We start from the raw sequence: 18,829 nt of genomic DNA on the forward strand, positions 1-18,829 counted from the left end.
CTGCTGCTATGTATTGGGATGTTTACCCGCCTGACATTATTTCGGCTTATTTCTAATAAAGCACCATATAATTTTCAATATATATATATATATATATATATATATATATATATATATATATATATATATATATATATATATATAGCCCCAAGCCATTCGGGATGACACGAGGACATAGTTTTAGTCTACGAATAACGCTTTCGGTCCATATATTCAATATAATAGACTAGTGCATATACATGTCAAATAATATGCATATGTCAATTATAGAGTTACTAATAGGAGTACAACATCGACATATGTGATAAAGCCAATTGTATAGTAGTGAAGGTTAGGGGTTGCTTCTAAGCAAGATTATATTTCAATGAAAAAATTACTTTGGTACTGATGATACATGCTCTTAATCTCTTATTATCTTTTAGCGGGGTCATTTGGTGGTGAAAAATCCAAGTCAGAATTGATAAGGACTCGAGCAATGGGTAATTAGATCGATTTGTTCTAAGAACCAATTCAATGACTTCTCCACTCTTATATCAACACGTTTAATTATTTAAGTCTTTGGATTGAGAATCTAGAGAGTGTTTAAAATTTTTGTAAATATTCATTTAAGTATATGTAAATCAACTGAACATTGAAAAGTTCAACAAATTGAACATTAGTTATCTGCACAAACTTAACTCACCAGTTCAATAAATAGTATTTGGAACAAGAGATTAATATTCAAAATTTGTGTGGTAGTGTGACACATGTCTCTGGAATTAGAGATTCAACATTTTGAAACAAGTAATTACGCTGTTTTCTGGTGTTTGAACGCTTAAACGCGGAAGGCCAAGGGAATAGACTGGGCCTACGTGGACGTCATATTTACCGGAAACCGGATGCACTGTGGGCAAGTTGAAAGTGGAAAGGTTACAACTCACATGGGATTCTTTTCTTTTCATCGTTCCATTCGTTTCCTTGAGGAGTGTGACATTGTTTTTTGACTTTTTTTTCATCGTATTCTCATTTTTCCCTGTCAATAAAAATACGTGTAAAATCAAATTAGAAAGATTCTATATGTATAAATGAATTGTATTTTGAGTCCCAATAAATCATAATGATTAAAGGGATGGAGGTTTCCTTTTCACACCTTTAAACACTATTGCTTCCAATTTGTAATGACGGTATGTTCTTTGTGGGCTAATTGATTGAAGATACTTTTCCTCATTTACAAGTCTACTTCACATCCCTATCTTCATCGTTTTCATCGATGTGTGAATGCACTAATGAATTAACAATCAAAATTAGTGAATATTAAGAATCCCACCGTTTCATTTTTATCATTTTTTTAATAGGCACTTGACTCGAATCATCTTTTGTAGTATATTGAGAAAGTCAAACCAAAATTCCATAAATTTGAATGACAATTTATATTTGTTGTTATATTGATTATTGATAACTTAATTAGATTTATGGCAAAATTTGCAACTGCTGTTTAAAAGTGTATTTTAAATAAAATTTATGTTACGAACTTAACTAGTAAAAGACTACAAATGAGATAAAATAATTTAGTTTGTCTATAGAAGATTTACCAATAAATAGTTTACATGGTGAATCAAATTGAAAACCTTATAATCTATATCTATATTTGTTGTTAATATTGATTGTTGGAAATAATTAGATCGACTTAAATATATATGCTATGTTAGTATTAGGTGTAGAATGTTAGTATATTTATTAATGATATTTGAGTTTAAGTGTATAACTTTTTAAAATGTTAGATGAACTCGGGAGGCTTTATATATAAATGTCCAGAAGTGTATTGATAAACTACGAAATCAAATCTCTCAACAAAGATAAGGAGGCACATGCATGCCTAACTCTCACCTACATATCCAAAGTTGTGGTGGTGTGATGTTGATGTCTTATATTAATGAGACACGTGTTAGACGCTGATGTGATTATGGAACAATGACAACGTAAATGACCTATTTGTCGACAATGCTTAAAGACTAGAATATATCTTGATTTGGTTGGCTCTCAAGTTATAATAATACCAGATTTATTGTATAACCTTGTCAATTGTAATGAATATAAAATTATTGAAGTTATTTATATTATGTACATACAAATTTGTGACGATACTAACCATCAATAAAGTTGTAAAAATGTTGTAGAAATATAAACTAATAAAATATAAAAGTATAAAGATGTTTAGTTGGGTCAACTTTGAGTCGATCAGTATTAGAAATTACTTGAAATTGTTCGGGGAAAAAAAACTAAGAGAAAAGATAAAAAATATAAAAGTTGAAATTAAAACGGGAGACAAACTTTTGACTTGGTTATTTGGGCTTTGAAAAGTATAGTGTGGAATCTTGACGAGTGAAATCAAACCACACGTTATCCGATCGACTACATGAATCATGAATGTATGAACAAATGGAAAATGCCATTCGAATTGAAAGAGTAAAGCTATATTATAATTAATTGCTACTGACTCTATTTCATTCTAGTATTTATATCACATGATCTCTCATATAGGAGAGTTCACTACATGTCATCTGAGCATAAGATGCTTGACAATTACTCATTCGTTTTATTTTGTCTTAAGAGTAAAGTTATGTTTTATTCCATTTTATATAATATTAAATTTATTATTATTTATTAGTTTATACATTTATATATTTAGAAACTATTTTAAGAATAATACTATCAAAAACATGGAAAATTAAATTTTAAAATATTTTAAAAACAAGCATGGAAGAAAGATTAATTTGACTAATAATAGTAGATGTGATAGAAGAAGTATAATTATGTGTAATAACCCACAAACAAAACATGTGAGCGAGGTAAATTGCACAAGAAAAATCCTATGCGATAAGTTCGACCAAGAGGGAGTGTTGGCAGAAATTGAACGATACGTTCAATCAAGATAAAATGTTGGTAGAAATTGAACTCATTATGCAAATTGAACTTGTAGGCTGACCTTCTGGTGTGATAAGTTTGACAAAAATGAGTGTTGGCAGTACGATAATCATGTTTCACCAAATATGAGTCTATTCGTGTATAATAGCCCACGCGTAAACCACACAATAAAGATAAATTACAGTAAGAAAATCCCGTGTGACAAGTTTGATCGAGAAGATGTTAACAAAAATCAAACTTGCAATTCTTGATACAAAAAATAACATTCCACCCACTTAAGTATTCGACCATACTTTTTTTTAGAGATCTCTATTTATTTATTTTGTTGTTGGGTGATGAAAAAAATCCGATCTCTATTATATTCTTTATATGATGCGAAAGGGTTTTGGATTATGTATAGTGTTTTGGCACCTTGTTTGACCACATATGATCATTCTTTGCCACAAGCAATGTAATTCAATCTATCATATATGTACGCGGAAAACATGAAACCACCCAATGCTTTAATCTCTCTCACGACAAGTTTTATAATTGGTCAAACCATATAATGATCATGCATGTTTTGTGGAACTATGTTATAGGCAGCATCCACGTACCTCTTTTTCTTTAAATGCTAAAAAATGCACTATACTCTTATATTAGATAACTATACAATTTATTTATTTTTTTGGTGATGGATAATAATTATACATTAACACCATCCACGGAACCCATAAAAATCAATTTGTTATTAATTAAATCATATAGAGTCACACTTGTGTGAGATCGTTATCCATGAGACGGGTCAGATTGGATCTATATGAAAAATGTATATTTATACTACTTATAAAGAAAAATATAATACTTTTGATGAAAAAGTACTCCGTAATACTTTTACATCAAACTGTAAAGTATTACATTGTCCTATGAAATATTACGTTTTCCTTGTAAGTAACAAACATTTTATTTGTTAGTATAAAATAGACAAAGATCCAATTAATTTTTTATTTTTTTTTTAATACTACTCCTATTGAAGCACAAAAAATCAGTACCATCTCCACTGAGATTCAAACCTACAACCTCCATATAAGGGAGCAGCTTGATGCCACTAAAATACTAGACCTCAAGATCCTTTGCTATTAAATATAAATATATTGTCTAATTATCGACAAAATCTAATCTATATATAATTCAATTTTAATTTGTATCAAAGTTTAAATTCAAACCTCCGTACGTGCTAGACAACGGATACAAACTCAAAACATAGGTAAATACTCCGTATTTTATATTATCTTATGACCATGTTTGGTAAAATAGTTAGCTTATCAGTTAATTTTAACTTGTTTAACCACTATTGGCTGTTTTATTTGGGATTAAATTAATATAAATGTTTAGTTAATTAATTTTTTGTAACTTCAAAATGTTAAAATTTAAAAAATTACTTAAAATAACTTTTTCAATTAATTTTTTGAAAAATAAAATTATACCAAACAATAGCTAATTTACCAAATGCATGTGCGCTGCGGGATTCTCATGAAACAATAACCCATGCTGCTCACTGTTGAATATTTTTTCCAGAACTAATGATTCATGTTTTTTGAGGTGGGAAGACAACAAAGAACAATGGGAATTGAATTGAAGAATGTTACAGACATACACTGAATGGGCATTAGAACCTCTTTAATTTGGTAGGCTGTAATTATAATTCAACTAGAGCTTAATTCTGTGTAGTGAGTATAATTATATTGTTTAACTAGAGATAATAATTGCGTGAAAATGAAAATCATTGAACTCTCCCTATGAATTCAAATTCAGTAGTGAATCGAAAGGGAAAAAAAAAAAGATGAAATTATAACACTACGTACCCTTAATTATTATTATTATTATTATTATTATTATTATTATATTTCTACCTACTAAAAATTGTAATTTGAATTATTCATACTTTATTCTCACCTTTATCTTTTCTTACAGAATTATAATTTCTTTCTCTTTTAATTCCTTCTTTCCGACTAAACGTCCGGTAAGATGAAGAAGGAGAGCAAATTAGGTTACTCATTACTTGCTCGGAATTCTGCTTCCATGACTGTGTAAGAAGTAGTTTTCCCCAACTTCATTTCTTTGTAATGCTCTTAATTTTTATCTTAATTAATTTATGTTTTTTTTTTGGAAAAAAAAAAAAAAGTGAATGACAGAGGAATCCCATGATTGATGTGGTTCTAACAGCAAACCCACCCATTGGCCCATTGGATGTTATTTTGATTTAGTTTTGTTGGGCTATATATGAGACGAATTCCTATATGTGCATATATACATGCCCAGAAAATGCCCCAACAAGGCGTAAATTGCTCATATATTCACGTGAATCTTGAAAAATCACTCTTATCCCACTAAACAAATAAATCTAAAAGTTCAACAAAAATTTAAGGTATCAATTAGTACTAATATTTATTACATTTAAGAGTTATATGTTATGAGCTCAATCAAAGGGATATTAGTAAGAATTAAATTCGTGATATCCTAATACAATAATTACAGTTCAAACTAAGAAGTATAATGAGCCGCTCTCATAGAAAATCAAAATTTGAATTTTGTGATTATCAAAAGAATAGTTTGATCAATAGGCTGACAATCATTATTCCATGGACCATGATCCACACAGCTGTGTGAAACATAAATAAAAAGTAAATTATTTGAGTACTGAAAATAATATATTTTTAGTGTATTAAAAAGGTACATTGTATTCATGTTCCATAGGAAAATTTGCCAAGACATGACTAATCATTTTGAGACTATCAAATATGTACGGAGCAATTGATTTTACATCTTAGTGTAGAATATGAGTTAATACCCAAAATCGTCCTCGACTATAGTGGTTTTTCTCAATTTCGTCCTAAACGACTTTGGTGACCTAATATCGTCCCAGACTTTTGTGTTTCGCTCAATTTAGTCCCAGACTTTTGTGATTTTGCTCAATTTAGTTCCACATTTGTAATTCTGTCCATTTGGTGTTAAATAAATAGACAATTCAGTAATTTTAATATTGACATCTCTTTACTCATAGACATGTGAACTGCGAAATCCTTTTTTTTTTACGAATTACTCCCAGAATTACTCATAAAACTGCGAATATAAAATTTGATTTGCAGGTCCGGGAGTAATTCTGGGTGTAATTCGTACAAGAAAGAGGAATTTCGCACTTCACAAGTTGAAAGTAAAGAGAGATCAATATTAACATTACTGAATTGTCCCTTTATTTAACGCCAATTTGACGAAATAACAAATGAAGGACTAAATTGAGCGAAACTCAAAAGTCTGGGACGATATTAGGTCACCAAAGTCGTTTAGGACGAAATTAAGAAAAATCACTATAGTCGAGGACAATTTTGGGTATTAACTCTGTAGAATATCTATGCTTAACTTTCAGCCTTCATCAATCCCTTATCACCTTACCAAAAACGAAATAAAAATAGTACGGAGAAATAAGGAAGTAAGGAACGTAACTGGCCTGTAGATCACTCATAATTCATAAATCAATTCGGGTTGGTAACAGTACATTTTAATGCATTTTTAAAATTCAATTTCGTATACCATATCATCAAAAAATACTACACTTCCTATATTTATAACTATTCTCGCCGACTCTAATCGATTTAGAAAAAATCAGGAACAAATCCAACCAAGTTGGTCAACCAGTTAATTTGATAACCTTCCATGTTTCAAGTTGTTGAACAGTTAATTTGATAACCACCAGATTCAAAGTTTGAGTTTAACTCTAGGTGAGAGATGTCTGGTAGTCTTCTTAGTTTCAACGGTCTGTTATGAACAATTTAAGTTGATTTATTCCCTTATAATATTTTGTCTAGAATTACAAGGCAATTCGACTTCCCTCGGAGCTACTTATATGTCCTTTTAGTTTAAGCTGATATGCTACAAGTAATGGTTTACTTCCTTCCTTTGCTAAAATAACAAAGCTGATTTGTTAATCCGGAGGACAATACCGCATTAAAATATTCATGCAGCGTCCTTTTGTTTCTGCGTAACTGCGTGCATGTTTTGTTAATCATAAAACACTAAAGCAGTACGTACTATGATTTGTGGATGAATATTGTCATTTAAACGGGCATCTATTTGGTTGATGTTAATAATTTAATTATAATTGTCGCTGTCCCATCCCATTTCTAATCCTACAAGCTAATGCCATCGTCTTATTTAGTTTACGCTGCCACTTCACCCGTTCTACATTTTTCTCCTCTGATCCGTCATGGCAAATCTTTCGATTCTTTTAATGTTTGTGTTCGCCGTCGTTTCCTTGGCGGCGGACATGTCGATCATAACCTACGACAACCGACATCCGGCGAGAGGGCAGGGCAGGGCCGACGAAGAGGTCATGGCTTTGTACGAGTCGTGGCTGGTTAAGCACGGAAAAGAGTACAGCGGTGTCGGAGAAAAGGAGGAGCGGTTCGGAATATTTAAGGATAATCTTAGGTTCATCGACGAGCAAAACAGTATTGGAAATCGGACCTATAAGCTTGGGTTGAACCGCTTCGCCGATCTTACCAACCACGAGTACCGGTCTGCTTATCTCGGCACCAAAACCTACGATCATGCTCGCCGGAGACTCTCACACAAGAAAAGCGACCGGTATGCTCCCAAAGCCGGCGAAAGCTTGCCGGGCTCCGTCGACTGGAGGACTAAAGGCGCCGTCACTGAGGTCAAAGATCAAGGGGGCTGTGGTAATATTAATCCCTCAGCTCTAAAAATCACAGCTCTTTTTAGCACACAACATTATTAAAACAATGCCCACTTTTCTAAAATTAATAAACTAGTTTTCTTTGGACAAACACCTTTTCTAAGAGTGTGTATTAGGTAAATAAATCAGTCTATTATCTATACCATAAAGTTCAATAGGCTTTCACTAAGAATTGACCGTAAAACTTTATGGTGACTAAGCTATCAACCCAACCAACTTGGTTGGTTTGCTAACAACCGCATATATATGTTTTGGTTTAGGATTCTAGGTTCTATGTTCATAATTACTAACTCTATATTCATAATTATAAAACTTTATGTTCATAATTTTTGAACTTCATATTCACAATTACTGAACTCTATATTCACAACTGCAGAACTCTATGTTTATAAATTTTGAACTTCATATTAACAATTATTGAATTTTATATTCACAATTACAGAACTTTATGTTCATAATTATAAAATGCTATACAATTATGAACAGTTTTGGAACTCTGAAAGTGGACATGGTTCCACAGCATAATTTGCCTAAATTTAATGAGTGGATTAATGAAACAGGGGGGTGCTGGGCATTCTCAGCGGTGGCGGCCGTGGAAGGTATAAACCAGATTGTGAGTGGGGAGTTGATCTCGTTATCAGAGCAGGAGCTGGTGGATTGCGATACATCATATAATAAAGGCTGCAATGGCGGTCTAATGGACTATGCTTTTGAGTTCATAATCAAGAATGGAGGCATTGACACCGAGCAAGATTACCCATACACCGCCAAGGATGGCACCTGCAACCAATTGAAAGTCAGTATTCAACAATTTATCACAGGTTCCCTAATTACTCAAAAAAGACTGATTTTTTTTGTGCAATTTGTCTCTGCAGAAATCTGTCAAGGCTGTTTCCATTGATAGCTACGAGGATGTTCCTGGAAATGACGAGAAAGCGCTGCAGAAGGCTGCGGCAAATCAGCCCATTAGCGTTGCCATTGAAGCTGCCGGCATGGCTTTCCAGTTCTATGAATCAGTAACATCCTATTCAATTCTATCTTTAATTTTCTCAATTTATGTTCTCAGAACATAGATGATATTTGTGTATGCATTTCCAGGGAGTATTCACTGGAATGTGCGGCACTAATTTGGACCACGGCGTGACTGTTGTTGGGTACGGCACAGAAAACGGTTTGGACTATTGGATTGTAAAGAACTCATGGGGCTCACACTGGGGAGAGAAGGGCTATGTGAGGATGCACCGTAATGTGAACACGGAAGCCGGTTTGTGTGGCATTGCCATCGAGCCATCTTACCCTATCAAGAAAGGTGGGAATCCTCCCCGCCCTCCTCCAACTCCTCCGTCTCCGGTTAAGCCCCCCACCGTGTGTGACAAATACGACGAGTGCCCGGCAAGCAACACCTGCTGCTGTGTTTTCCTAGTAGGAGACTTCTGTTTTGCATGGGGGTGTTGCCCTCTTGAAAATGCAATCTGCTGTGATGACCATTTCAGTTGCTGCCCTCATGACTACCCGGTTTGTAACGTTAGGCAAGGCACCTGCTTAATGGTAGGTCACGTTCAGCATATAATATATATAAACATAAATGTGTAGTGTCGTTATTTATTAATGTGTGTAACATATTTGACGATGCAGAGCAAGAATAACCCGCTTGGAGTGAAGGCGATGAAGCGCATCCGTGCTCAACCAATTGGTGCTTTTAGTGATAAGGGAAAGAAAAGCATCAAAGCATCAGTTCTTGAGAATTGATTATATTCCAGTTTGAAAGCAGTGGTGTGGGGAAGGAAAAGTGTGCATTATATTTTTCTGCAGTCTTTTTTACTGCTTGTTTCTACTATTGTGATATTGACAATATTTTTCTTTCATAATATGCTTATTGTGATTAATTTTATGTGATCCCCCTCCAAAAAAAAGAGCAATCCCAGCTGAATTGGTCGGTTGACTTTATAATTACACAGTTTCAAATTCAATTCTTTGTAAAAGTTATCTATTAGCATTCTTAGTTTGAACCAGCCAACTATGAATAACTTAAATTGGTTCGGCTAAGATCACAGTACAAATTCACTCAGAGACATCTTCAAATAGGGGTTGCGGGCTTTCTCGTGAGGGAAAAAAAGAAAATGAAAAAGATGAGAGATTTATTATAGCCAACTGGCTATGCTTTTTTATGTTGGAAATTGTTAAGGTTGGCATTAACTGTCCAAGAATTGATATTTCATAGCAGCAAATAAAGTCACATCCTTCTAAGCTAAGGAGTAAGGGCCCTCCTCTTATGCCCTGTAATACACATCACAACTCATTTAAACATCAAATTCAAATTCCCCAGAAAATAAATATCAGACAACCTTGAGCCTATGGACCATCCGTTCTGTCGGATGAGGTTTCCGCTGTCTCTGTTCAACAACTTGATCTTTAGCTCATTTATCATTGCTGCCCCTTCTTTGTTTTCCCATAATATAACCTCCAAGAAAATTTACACTTCCTTCAGGTTCAATGCAACAGTTAATTTAGTTTTTTTTTTTTAATACTATTAACTCTATTACAATGCGGTATTTTGTTCATAACTACTTTCTCAACCGATTGAAGCACAAAAAGTCAATAGCGCATCCACTGAAGCTCGAACACACAACCTCCATGTTTACCATTTTTTTAGTGGTTAATCACCTAACTTCAGTCAGACTTCATGTCGTAGTCTCTTTTTTTATCGGGTGGCGCTAACTCTGATACCTAATTGAAACATGTGCTCCATCTCAACTAAAAACCTAAGCTGATAGTTGGATTGCACATTAATGATTTTATGCTCAATAATCCGAACCCCACCTCTAGCATTATTGGAGTTGGGTTATTTGTGCCACAATAAGGCAAAAGACTAACTAAAACAAGGGTATAAAAAGAAGCCCAAAAAAAGTGGGAAGCAAGTAGGCAAGAGATCAACCCCGGGCTGATCTAAACGATGATGTGATGTGTTATAATGTGTAGTGTGTACTAAAGTCTTGAATACGACACTGGTGCCAACTGGTTGGAATTCTCTCCCAAGGACAATTATTTTTCTGAGCAAATGGATTGCTATGGAGACTAACACCATATGCACAAAATTTGTTTTTAATGTACTTTTCACGTACGTACAGCAACTACGTCAAGAGAAAGTTTAAGATATAGGTTGTGCTTAACAGCGTTTTAATTAACGTTGTTTTCAGGTGGTAATCAGTTGTTGCGCTGTTATCTCCATCAATTATGGCACGAATCAAGAATGTGCTGACATGGTTTCATGAAATTCTGGAAGGAGGAATCAAGAATTGAAGAAATAAAGGATTATAGAAGGTTGTGGGTCGCTTTCATGCATGTAAGCAAATTACAGTACTTTATTAACAGGTTAAGCCACCAACCAACAAGGCAACAAAAGGCTACGTACTTGGAAATCATGCAATCTAACAAGTGAAGACAACTCTTCTAATGTTATATTAACATTAATTATTGAGGATTTGGTGGGTGGTGGTGGTGTTGTTGCCTTCCACCCTCCAAACTCCGGTTCAGAAGGAACGAGTCGTGTTCGTCTTTAGCCTCCATCTTCATGTCAGGGAATTGGTTGTCTCTCGAGGATGATGATTCCCCGTGTCCATTGGGTTGGGTTGGAGGTGTCAAATTCGTGTCGAAGACGTAGGATGATGACTTTGATAAAAGGGCTCCAAGGCTGCAAGGCAGGGAGGGGAAAAGGGGGGGAATGGACCACAAAGGAAGAGCATTTTGTGGGGTGTTATAGCCTAAGTTCATTGACTTAACCGGCGAGTCGTTTAGTTCTTCAAGATTTGATCTTTTTGAAGGGGTATTAAGCAGCCTTTTGTCTTCTGTTTCATACCCAGATTTGCAGGCTTCAGAGGGGGTGTTTGGCTTGTATGTGTATGGATGTTGGAGGGGCAAGTATGGCCTTTGTATTGCATAGATGCCTGGAATGCTCTGCAGATAACTGAATTTCCTCTGAATGTTTATTACCATATTAAGGTCTTCTGCAACCTGTGGAACAGTCAAAAATGGTGTCACAGAAAAGAAGAAAAGTTGATTGGAGAAGATGAGGAACATAGAGAGAGAGAGACCTTAGAGAATGAGCCAAGTTGAATGATGCCTTCCCTCACAGATATGATTGCAATTGTCTGTCAAACATAAGTAAAACAAACTTTCTAAATTGGTAATCTTTAGAATGAAATAAAAAAAAAAAAAAAAAAAAAAATTATTAATACTGAATAAATCTCCACTGGCCTGAATGCCTGAGTTGAACTGAACCTCCCATGCTCTTGGCTGCTGAGATGTTAAAACAATGAAACAAAAAGATGAATTTGGGGGAAATAAGAATGGTGAGGAACTGATTCTTGCATGGTTTCTTTTCGAGAAAACTGGGATTTTAATTGCTTACAGGATCAAGTGATACATTCCAGGAAGAGATGAAGGAAGGATCAGTCTCAGTTTGGCTGTCTCTGAACACCCATTTGTGACTGTTATCAGCTGCAACTTTACCTACCAATCTGGAAAAAAGAAGAAAAATTCACAATATCATCATCAACATTTCCCCCTGCCAAACTAAAGTCAAGAAAGGAAGCTGGAAATGGAGCCTCACCCTTCACCAAAATTGTAGACTTCATGAGACATTTTGAAAAAGATATCAGCACCAAACCTTCCCTTCACATATCCACTCCCGGCCCGTTCACATTCACAGAAATCACAGAAACCATCTTCCCAGACAAGAATCCTGAAGTAAAAACCAAAATGCCAATTCCCATCACCATCAGTATATTACCAGGAAAGAACTCAACAACTCAAGATGCTCATTACTCCTGCAAAGTGTAATTACCAATTCCTTTTATTCCCTTTCGCGCGATCAAGCAGGCTTCCTCCATGATCCCACCTGCAAATTAAAACAACGAAAGAAATGCCACCATGTTAAGAAACCAAGAAACCATGTTTTCTTTTAATTTGACCCTTTCCTGTTCTGCAGCAGAATTGCTTACTTTGGAGGAGGGTAAATTCTGGGGAGGATTCTCCAGAAAACAGCGTAAACCCATTTTGGGGAAGGGGAAGAAGAATCTGAGCATGTACAGAGGCTTCTGAGAGTGTGCTGCAAGAGACAGTTGAGCATGGGAAGTCCACCTTCCATATCCAAAAGATGCAGTCTTTAGAGAGAGACTATGTAGAGCACATAATGTCATGTTAAATATGGCTCTCTTCCAATCACAATTAAAATCAAAAGGGTACAAGAATGGCAATCCCACGCGTGGGGAACGTGAGTGAAATGCACACTCCAGTGAGAATTGCAGGACCGCCACCACTTTTACTCCATTCCCACTAATCACCCTCTGTGCTTCTATTATTATTAAACCAAGCACAAGCATAGAGCGTGAAGAAAATAAATGATGGGCCGACCTTTCCACAGTTAAATTTTCCAACTATACTAATCCCGATCACATGATATTTAACAGTGATTATTAGATAAGTGGGTACTAATGCAACTACTCGGTTAGAAAATCTGTACCATGTTGAAGATATCGGTCTTCCACTTAATACAAAGTCTAAGAAAGTAAAATATGAATTAACATTTTTTATTCTATATGTGTGCTAACGTGTCATGTCATCTTTAGATGAAGGTAGAAGAAGTTGGCTTATGTATGTGGAGTATTTTGTTAGCTAGTAGGGTACGTATAGCTTACAGAGTATAGGTTATGGTATAGAAAATTAATAAGTTTAAGTCGTACAAAATTGATAATAATTTATACATAATCACTTTGCAAAATATTATACAACATAACATTATTAAATTCGTTTTAGTAATTTTCAAGTTTATAATTAAGGGTTTCAGCCTCAAAATTCTTACAAATTAGACATGGTGTAGCAAAACCCAACTCCTGTCCAAACTACACAAGTGGTTCAATGGATAAAGTGTTGGCCATGATCAAACTCGTGACTTTTAGAGTTTTAGATACGAGAGTCGTACTTTACCCACTCAACCACCCCTTTCGAGGCATATTAAACGCAATCTTGCCAACCCAAAAATGGGTAACTAACAAGATATATATATAATATTATATATATAAATATCCTGGTACCAATGCAACCTCAAAATATTTGAGATTTGTTATTAAAAGAGCTCAGAATGGAAGATGCCTACAGAAGATGGGGCATCAAGACAACGGCTTGTCTGTGGTTGAAGTGGTCCTCCAAGACTAATCGGTTTTATCACTTGGCAAAATGCATGAAAATAGCCTTATATTGATTTGAAACATTGTCCATAGTCCCTACTTGTTAGCCCCAAACATTTCCTACCTTACAACCCCTTAATGGCCATCACTACATCAACACACATTCCCCTCCCAACAGGGTCAACATTTTCATAAGTTTCTGTAGCCATCAAACAGATAAAGCAGCAATTTTTAACAGTTACCATTACAGATTTATAGAAGCTGCAAGACATCTCAATTAATATGCTGATATAGAGTTATAGACAGATAGATAGATACCCACAATTTGTCTAAAGAGTGTGTTTAGCAGTTCATCTACTGATGTAACATTGTCTTCTTGCTTAGACAAATTGGCTGAACTGAGAAAAAAGAGGTCAAGATTCCAATGCTGGTGCGTACTTGTGAGGTTGGGAGAGTCTGGCCACTCACACCAGATCAATAAATGGACAATGGTGGTCCTCCACCAATCTTTTTACGAGCGAGTGCACTGCATCCATAATGGCTGTGGTTGAAAGTGACCCCATTCACTCACCTGTTAAACCAAACCATTCATATAACAGTATCATTGCAAAAGACTAAGATCATACGACTTCAAGGTGCAGTGCATCAGGCCGGCATTAATCCAAAAAACCAGAATACAAATCACAAGGTGATGCGACCCAAACCAGCTTAGTTAACACAAGTTGAAGAAGCTATAAGTGTGTGCGCGTGTGCAGAGTTTAAGCCAGTGAGTGTACCAGGCATGGTAGGGCACCAAACAGCTATAAGCTGAAGGCAAAAGGGCATTCAACACCTAAAAAGGACAATTATCTGTATAGATTTTCCAAATCCCCCAGTGATACTTACCCTACCTTGATACCTTCCCTTATCTTTCAAGATAGTGTCACAATAATGGACGTCTTTTTGTGCTCTTCAAATAATGCATATTCCTTCATGGCAATTCACAAAAAGGAAAACTAAATCCCCGTAGGGAGATAAGCTGCATATAGAACCACATAAAAAGATTGATAACTCTGCACGGTTCGAGGAGCTGAGCAATAATTATCAAGACACTGAGAAGATATATCTTCCATCAACAATGAAATTTCAACGATGAAAGGCTGATATTCTGGATGTGAAATTTCAACGAAGAATTACAGATCCTTCTTTTGATAAGTAAATGAATTCCATACATATTTACTTGAGCTCTTCCTAGTAAAGCTTCACTCTCCTAACACAACTTTCTAACAAAATCTCCTCCCTAAAAGAAATTCACATTCTCACCATTGACTGGCTTAATACACCAATAATCTCATCTTCTGCCTGCACTTGCACATCAATTGAAGTTGCTCTCACTGCACCAAAATCCATGACTTCTTTACATCAATCTATCCAGCCATCAGTAATGTTCCTATCCCTGACAATGCCAATTGAGCTTCTATCATTACCTAAAGTTTAAATCCATCATGTAGAGTCTCAATTATCCAATTCCACAATCGAGATCGCAGTATACATATACAGGCACTACTAGAATTGCAAATATTTATTTGATTCCCCTAATGTTACGAGTATTTTTACGTAAACATAACTACATCTATGGATCTTCAATTAGAAAGAGTCTACGAATGGGAATACGAACCAGAATTCAAACTCAGGGAGACGGCGAAAGAAGGAGCGGAACTCGTCGGAGCCCTGCGGCACGGCGGACGCCGCATTCGGCCGACGAAGACTTTCATACTTGCCTTTTAATTTTCATTTTTTTTTTTTATAGGTTTGGGATTTTTGCGCCAAGGAAAGATCAGTTGAAACTGGTGTTCTCATTGTTAATGGTAGTTGGCGACGGTTGTGAATCGCGATTTGAAGTCTGAGAGTCCAGTGAAATTTGGGCCTGCAATTTTAATACTAAAGTGATCCATTGGGCTAAAAAGGCAAATTTCATTTTTAATATAATGAAAAGATTCAAAGTTTATTTTTAATAGTATATCAATTCATGAACATGTCATGGACAATTTATATCGTGCACCACGGCGCACATAGCAATGTGCGCTCAGGCACAAAACACGTGTGTTTCTTTTTCGTTCGTTCAAATATACCAAATCTCATTATGTGTATTTAGTTAAAAGTCTACGTGTATTGTGTGATGAGTTTATGTGTATTATGTTAACCAAACCCAATTATGTGTATTCAGTTAAAAGTTTATGTATACGGTGTGAGTTTATGTGTATTCAATTAAGAGTTTATGTGTATTATGTTAAGAGTTTATGTGTATTATGTATTATGTTAGATTATGTGTATTCTGTTATGAGTTTATGTGTATTCTGTTATGAGTTTATATGCATTCGAAATAGAGAATTTTTTTAACAACTTAACAAAACAACGTCGTTTTGGTAGGGGCGGGTTGCGAGACCCTTAATCCAATGGGTTGCAAGGCCCTTAATCCAAAACTACCTAAGAAATTGTGCATTTAAGATAGCGATTGGGACAACTCACCACTTTTTGTTGGTGAAATGACATTTTAAATGATTATTTTGTAATACAAATATTAGTGAGGAACTTATAAACTCTTTCTCGTGTACAAAGGGTACTATTCTAATAATTTTATTTTCTTTTTAGTACTACTGACTCTAATTTCTCATTTGAAAAAATCACTTCGTACCACTTCACTACTATTCTAACTACTCTAATCTCATCAACCTCCAAATTAAGTCTAAATAACGTTCCTATTTCGTTTTTTTCACTAACCACAATAGAATCTATTTTTCTAAAATTTCATTTTCATTCAAATATTTTTCAGCGAATTAAATAGGTGTTAGTGTTTTTAACAACGTGAACCCATAATTAATTAAAGAATAAATTAAAATTCCCAAGGCACGCACACTTTTAAAACAGCGGCCATGTTCATGCATCTTAATTCGCAATGCCAACACCAACGCATCCTAATCACGATTACACAACTCACCGCCATCTTCGTCTTTTTCATCTTCTTTACTCTTTCTAATACCATTCAAAAGGACATCTGGAAATCACAACCACCATTTTCCAATACCTTTGAAACGAGAGAAACATGACAAAGGGGAAACACAAACAAACTGATTTTCGTATGAAAATATTCCAAGTATGATTGCGGTTTCTATCAGGATCGATGGTAATAATATTCAATATAATTATATATGATATATTTAATTATATTATTAAGTTCGGTGTTAATAATACTCCATACATACCGATCAAGGGATCGGACCTCTAACGCGATAGAGGAATTATACGCTACCAATCGAGCGATCGGATTTTGGGTGTGATCAAGCGATACCAATCACCAGATTGGTTTTGAATTGGGTCGGAAGTCCGACCTCGCGGACTCAATTGCCTAACCCGTAGGTTTTAAAGTCAAGATATGATCTCAGGCTAACTGGGCCAGTAGTGGCAAGGCCAACCTAACGGTCAAAATTATGAATTTTTGATCTGTTATGAGATTATAATTGTATAAAAAATTTATAATTACATAACTTTAAATTCATAATCTCATAACAAAAAATTCCTAAAATTATAGATCCGCAGATTACTCACTCTTACGCATGCAGCCAATAGCAACATTCTCTTTCCTTCCCCCAATCCCCTGTCTTGATCTTGAAATTCCACCGCCAGCCACAACTAAGCAAAATGCATGCAAAATCTAATGTCTTTATTTTCTTTGCTTTTAAAGTCCACCGCCACTCACCAGCAATTAAAATGCATGCATCACTTCATTTATGCCTATTCCCATTTTCAAAGCCACCTTCACTTGCTTTTGTCTTTTTAATTTATGCTATGCTATTACTATTTCCTCACTATTATCTTTACCCCCACCTTTAACTTGTGTTTTCTGTACGAAAAACAGGGAGAAACACACAAGAAATGACACCAAGGACCTGATGTTGCCTTCGACGTTGCTGCGATTTAGAAGCGCGGTGAGAAGAGAGGAGCTTGGCTCCGACTTTGAATGGTGGGTGGAATCAATGGTGGACTCAGAAATTTCTTTTAGTGTGGGCAAAAAATTAAAATAAAAGAAAAAGTTCGAAAAAAAAAATGAAACACTTTATAAAACATATCAAAACTTTATAAAAATATTTATAACAAAATATGAAACATAATTAATTTGATAAAATAATTCGAATATAACCTTGGGTGTCCCCCTTCCCTTAGATCCAAAAAAAAAAATAATTCGAATATAAAACACATTATAAATTACACATTCCATTATTAATATTAAAAAAAGGTTATATATCTCATTATTAATATAAAAGAAAGTTATATATATATATGTATGCCAAAAATAAACAGTGTTGAAGCAAGAATTTGAAGAAAATATGAAACATAATTAATTTGATAAAATAATTCGAATATAAAACACATTATAAATTACACATTCCATTATTAATATTAAAAAAAGTTATATATCTCATTATTAATATAAAAGAAAGTTATATATATGTATGCCAAAAATAAACAGTGTTGAAGCAAGAATTTGAAGAAAATTGCCATTGCATTGTGTTTTATGCAAGGATTCAAACTCAGGCCAATTTTAAACCAAAACATGTTTTTTACCACCTTGTCTAACAAATCTTTTGTTTACATAATCTGTTTTTTAATACTTATACTAACAATGTAATATATATATATAGTGAGAACACGGATCCGGAGTATATATCCTATCAAGCATATTAAAAATGAAAATTTCACCAATAAATTCAAATTGTGAAAAAGGAAAAACTCTAACGAGAACAAATGAAGAAATTCTCTTCTCAGAGTTAATTATCGGATTTTCACATTCTTTACCTTTCCAAAGGTGCTTAGAAGAAGAGCCAAACACACTAGAGCGACGACCTGAGAGTTAATTCAATTATACATGATATACGCTAATTATTCTGTAGACTCGGGTTCACCTTTCAAGGTGAATTATAGTTTTAAATTGTATATTTTTAATATTGAAATTGTGAACTATTAATATAAA

At 34.6% G+C, this 18,829-nt stretch overlaps 2 protein-coding genes and 1 long non-coding RNA gene across 5 annotated transcripts; 1 reads left to right on the forward strand and 2 right to left on the reverse strand.

Annotated features, from left to right (window-relative positions):
* The first annotated feature begins 7,107 nt into the window (after window positions 1-7,107).
* Window positions 7,108-9,537, forward strand: LOC109170505 (low-temperature-induced cysteine proteinase-like). The gene is made up of 5 exons (XM_019319651.1): window positions 7,108-7,619; window positions 8,197-8,432; window positions 8,512-8,652; window positions 8,735-9,184; window positions 9,272-9,537. Exons 1-5 carry the CDS (start codon window positions 7,148-7,150, stop codon window positions 9,383-9,385), a joined length of 1,413 nt encoding a protein of 470 aa, XP_019175196.1. The 5' UTR covers window positions 7,108-7,147; the 3' UTR covers window positions 9,386-9,537.
* Window positions 9,538-10,932: 1,395 nt separating this feature from the next.
* On the reverse strand, window positions 10,933-13,032 carry LOC109169742 (transcription factor bHLH155-like). 3 transcript variants are annotated; one of them, XM_019318634.1, is made up of 8 exons: window positions 12,885-13,032; window positions 12,637-12,781; window positions 12,480-12,533; window positions 12,246-12,377; window positions 12,045-12,153; window positions 11,891-11,929; window positions 11,728-11,784; window positions 10,933-11,647 (listed from the first exon to the last, which is right to left on the reverse strand). In XM_019318634.1, the coding sequence occupies exons 1-8, from the start codon at window positions 13,015-13,017 to the stop codon at window positions 11,108-11,110; spliced, it is 1,209 nt and encodes a 402-aa protein (XP_019174179.1). In that variant the 5' UTR covers window positions 13,018-13,032; the 3' UTR covers window positions 10,933-11,107. The 3 variants fall into 3 exon arrangements, with proteins under 3 accessions (XP_019174179.1, XP_019174178.1, XP_019174180.1); XM_019318633.1 differs by having other exon boundaries at window positions 11,891-11,932; XM_019318635.1 differs by lacking the exon at window positions 12,885-13,032 and having other exon boundaries at window positions 11,891-11,932; window positions 12,637-12,821.
* A 1,805-nt stretch (window positions 13,033-14,837) lies between these two features.
* LOC109169918 lies at window positions 14,838-15,651 on the reverse strand. Its single transcript, XR_002052299.1, has 2 exons — window positions 15,475-15,651; window positions 14,838-15,287 (listed from the first exon to the last, which is right to left on the reverse strand). It is a non-coding gene; the product is annotated as an uncharacterized LOC109169918 (long non-coding RNA).
* Window positions 15,652-18,829: the final 3,178 nt, after the last annotated feature.

This window comes from Ipomoea nil, unplaced genomic scaffold, assembly GCF_001879475.1.
Source record: "Ipomoea nil cultivar Tokyo-kokei standard unplaced genomic scaffold, Asagao_1.1 scaffold3321, whole genome shotgun sequence".
NCBI classification, from domain to species: Eukaryota; Viridiplantae; Streptophyta; class Magnoliopsida; order Solanales; family Convolvulaceae; genus Ipomoea; species Ipomoea nil.